Source organism: Acomys minous, assembly GCF_964271855.1.
Source record: "Acomys minous genome assembly, chromosome: 5".
In the NCBI taxonomy this organism is placed as follows: Eukaryota; Metazoa; Chordata; class Mammalia; order Rodentia; family Muridae; genus Acomys; species Acomys minous.
In genome coordinates, this window is record NC_140494.1 from 99,513,848 (window position 1) to 99,518,666 (window position 4,819).

The window sequence follows — 4,819 nt, forward strand, 5'->3', positions numbered from 1 at the left end:
TCAATCCATCTTCAGTACAACCTCTCCACTTAAGGTACAGAAAACATTTTGGAAGAGTAGAAAATAAAAGTCTAAGAGCTAGAATACAAGGAACTTTATGGTATGATTGTGTCTTCTATGTATGACAGGAAAGTGGCATTGTAAATCTCAGCACTATAGTTTGCTAAGCAAGAGCCAAAAGTGATACAAGGCGACATAGCAATATATAAGGGAGAAATCTCAGGGAACAAATATGATTAATAAGAACAGAAACACCCTACCTATGGAAGTATATGATTCACAGAAAGGAGACCATTATTTTCAGGGGAGGGTGATATGGGAGTCGTCAGAGGGATGTAGGGGGATTGATGTAATTATAGAACTTAAGTATGAAATTCTCAAAATGACATAAAAATAAAAATTTAAAGTATCCTTTTTATAAGTAAGATTGGAGTTTATCATTTAAAAAATAGTGTTTATCAAATAGGAGCAAAAATACATATGACATGATAGGCTAGCCACTATGGGCATACGGATCCATGTCATACTTATTATTTGTTTATATTGTGGATTCTGACAAGCACATGAGATATTGGTTGCTTTACATTTGAAGTTAAAACCTGAAATAGAATAAGTTATCAAAGGGTCCTAGCAAATGAGATATAATGATGACAATAGTATCAGTTCAATCTATGTATTTGTGACTAACTTTGCTCTAATAAATAATTCCCACATCACTTCTGCTTACATGAATGGTTTTCTTTCAAGCATTTTCTTTAAGGCAACACTAACATCCTTATTCCTCAGGCTGTAGATCAAGGGATTCAGCATGGGTACAACAGTAGTATAAAACACAGAGGACACTTTGCCTTGGCTCATAGACCTCACTGATGATGGCCGTAAGTACATGAATACAGCCGAACCATAAAATATAGCAACAACAGAGAGGTGGGAACTGCAGGTGCTGAAAGCTTTGGACCTACCCGCAGTGGAGTGGATACGGAGGATGCTGGCAATGATGAAGATGTAGGAAGAAATAATGGTCAGGATTGGGACAAAGATGTTCAGGGTACCAAAACCTAGAATCAACATTTCACTGATATAGGTATTAGAGCATGCAAGCTTCAAGATGGGAAGAAGATCACAGAAATAGTGATTGATCACATCTAATTTACAGAACCAAATTCTAATAATAAAGCCTAAGAGAATAGATGCACAGAGTACACCAATAATATACACACCTGAAATTAGAGAAGTATACATCTGATAGGACATGGTTACATTGTAAAGCAAGGGGTTACAGATGGCGAAATAGCGGTCACATGCCATTGCAGCTAATGTGTAACACTCTGCAATGCCAAATGTGATGAAGAAGAAGAGCTGAGTCATGCATCCAGCGTAGGAGATGAGGTTCTCCTCTGTCACAAAACTCACCAGCATTTTAGGGGTAACAACTGTGGACTGACAGAAGTCAATGAAGGACAGACTGCTGAGGAAATAGTACATGGGTGTGTGAAGGTGGGAACAATGTCCAATCAGTGTGATCATGCCCACGTTCCCTGCCACAGTGACGACGTAGATTCCTAGGAAGAGCAGGAAGAGAGGCAGCTGGAGTTCTGGCTTCTCTGAGAGCCCAGCCAAGGAGAACTCAGTCACTGTGCAGTGGTTTCCTGCTGCCATGTCCTCCATTAAGATCCTGAAGGAGTAGAATGACATTATTATTCTTTTCCTTGCACACAAAGTCCCCATATAAATCATTTCTTCCTTAGAATATTTTGGTCCTCTATATAATTACCTTAGCTGGATTATCTTAGATAAATACAACTTATCTTGTATTGTTATTTTTAAACATATACTTAAAATTAAGGATACATTTCATATAAAATACTATCTTTGAGTTAAGCTTTAAAGTTTTTTCTGAGTTCAAAGCAATATTTATAAGTTGAAATTTAAGAGGGTATTAATGTGGAAAAATTCCCAACTGTGTTAAGGAAGCCAGCTTTCCCTAAAAACTCTGAATTAATATCCAAAATCTAATTTCACTAGGGGATTCCCCAGGGCTCCTATTTATAGATATTCACAATTTTACTAATTATTAACATACATAAAGTCTTTAAGTATCTAAATGTAAAAATTAAATAACATCTAGAGCAGCCATTGTATTAAGTACAGTATACATGATGCTACGAGGATTAAGTAATGAACACATGGTGCATTAAGAAGTGGATTGTTCAATCTAATGAGTGAGTTCACACAGAAGCAAAAAGAGCTAAATGGTATATACTCACTTATATCGAGACACTAGTCCAAGGTGTACGTCCCCATGAAAAACTGTACCTACCAGAATAGTGGGTAAGAGGGGAGGACATCCTATTGAAACTTTAGGTGTGAGAAGCCTGGGAGAAAGAGGAAATGGAAGGACCCAGTGGGTCCTGGAAAACTACAGGCGAGTCTGGGCCCTGGGGCCCTCCACAAACTGTGGCAACAGCCAAGGAAAAAATAGGCAGTAAAAACCTTGAACCCCTACCCGGACTAGCCGATGGACATTCTCCACTGTTGAGTGGAGAAGGAGATCTAACTTTCACACAAACTCTGGTGCCCCATATTTGAACATGTCCCTTGGACGGAGATGCCTGGTGGCACTCAGAGGAAAGATAAGAGGTCACCAAGGAGAGACTTGATACCGTATGAGCATATTCAGGGGGAGGAGGTCCCCCTCAGACACAGACTTAGGGGAGGGGAGGGGAGTAGGGGGGAAGTGGGAGGAAGGGAGGAATGGGAGGATACATGGGATGGGCTAACAACTGAGATGTAATATGTATAAATTAATAAAAATGTATTTTAAAAAAAAAAGAAGTGGATTGTAGTTGTGGAACCAGTTCATGAAGGGAACAGAGTCAGTAAGTAATGGCTGCTTAGTGAAGCCATGAAGACAAAGTGCCCTTAAGCACTCCCATCATGAACCAATGTCACTATTAGTTAATACAATGTAATTGTATTACTTATAGTGTAAATAAATAAGAATTATTGACATGGTATCACTCAGAAAATCTACAATACGATTTTTGTGTTATTAGTTCATATTGATATGTTCTCAAATGAAAACTTGGACATTTCTATATATAAAATTAAAGAAACAGACACTACTTAGTTCTTCATTTCTCCATTTCTCCATTGTGAACTGAGCAGGATTGCAATGCGAAAACACATTAATTTAGGGAAAACATAATTATTATCCTCTATTCTATTGTATCGTGAACTAATTAATCATTGTGTATACAAACAAATTCCTAACTGGATTACAGACAGTCATTAAAAATAAAAAATATTGAAATGTTTTAAAAGTATAAACATTTATGTCTTGCATAGGATACCATAAATCTCAAGTGAGTTTACAGATTTAAATAAACAGAGTCACACAGGAAGTATTGAAAACAATATTGAGCAAATTCTTTGCAGCCCTGGAATACATTAACTTCAAAATTCCTTAGAAACTCAAATACAAATATAGAAAAGGCAAAAAATACAATGATTATAATTATAAAATGAGATGAGTGGATGTTGGATGTGGGATCCACAAAATAATGAGAAGATCTGTGAAAAACTCTGTTCTTAAAATGGCCCAGACAATGCAGTCATGATTTCACAGCAGCAGTAGGGCCCTCAATGGCCCAAATTAGACTGAGCCTATATGTAATTCATCATGATTTGGTGGGCAGGGTGGAGGGGCCACAGATCTGACACTTCCTCGCCCCACTGAGCTATGGGCTACTAAGAATTCTGAAATGGAACAGACATTGTATTCAATTGTGTTCTTACTAATAAGACCTCCATACTCCAATGTACTGTTCTAAACGTATGGTCACACAGATGGCATAATTAAAATAAATGAGTCAGGAAACAAAGCAAAAGTCATTAATGAGGGGAAAGAGTCTCATAGGAATGGGAGATTATAAAAGGGAATAGCAAACAAGATGATGAGGGTGACAACAGAATGTATATATACATATACACATGTGTGTGTGTCTGTGTGTATCTAGGTCATGTGTCTGTGTGTTTACATGTACAAAGTTGTCCAGAATTTAATAAGAGATAAAAATTAATTTTCACATCATGTAAATGTAAAACTACAACTCTCTTCCGATGGCAAATGAATCACTATGGAAGGGTGTTAGAAGGCATGTAAGATCCAGAGGTGGTAGAAGACTACAAGAGAATTGTATCCGCACACAGCAGAGCAGTTGCACTTAAGTCTCACAGTGATTGTGGCATCATGCATAGGAACGATGTAAACCAAAGCCAGACCACATGGAAAGTGGAGTCCAGTACACAATTAACCCCAGCTGAGGAGCTATTTTCAGTCTTTAACTGCTGAGAGAAGACATCAGCTTTTCTCAAAGTGCAGTACCAGACAAGTTGACCGTGCCACAGAGGAAGACCACTTATCCATGAATATTTGAAAAGAACATATTTTCCACGATGGAAAAACAGTAACAACTGGACACAAAGCTGCATGGGAAGGGTAGGAGCATCGACCTGGGAGGAGTTGCAGGATGGAGAGTGGATATGACCAAAGAGTGTTGTACGAAATTGTCAAAGAACTAACAAAAATATTTGAATCTTTAAAGGGATAAAAATGAGGTGAAACCAGGTCTCCCCCTCCAGGGGACATGGTCAAAGGTGAGGCACCAGAGTATGTGAGAAAGTCATATCCCACTCTCCACTCTACTGTGGAGAGTGTTCTGTCCAATGGCTAGATCTGGGTAGGGGTTTAAGGTTTACCGCCTGTATTGTCCTTGGCTGGTGCCTTAGTTTGAGTGGGACCCCTGGGCCCAAATCT

The 4,819-nt window shown here is 38.4% G+C and overlaps 1 protein-coding gene across 1 annotated transcript; it reads right to left on the minus strand.

Annotated features, from left to right (window-relative positions):
• Positions 1 to 723: 723 nt before the first annotated feature.
• Positions 724 to 1,668, minus strand: LOC311598261 (olfactory receptor 8G18-like; the record flags this gene model as incomplete). The annotated part of the gene is made up of 1 exon (XM_084783286.1): positions 724 to 1,668. The coding sequence occupies one exon, from the start codon at positions 1,666 to 1,668 to the stop codon at positions 724 to 726; it is 945 nt and encodes a 314-aa protein (XP_084639412.1).
• Between the last annotated feature and the right edge of the window lie 3,151 nt (positions 1,669 to 4,819).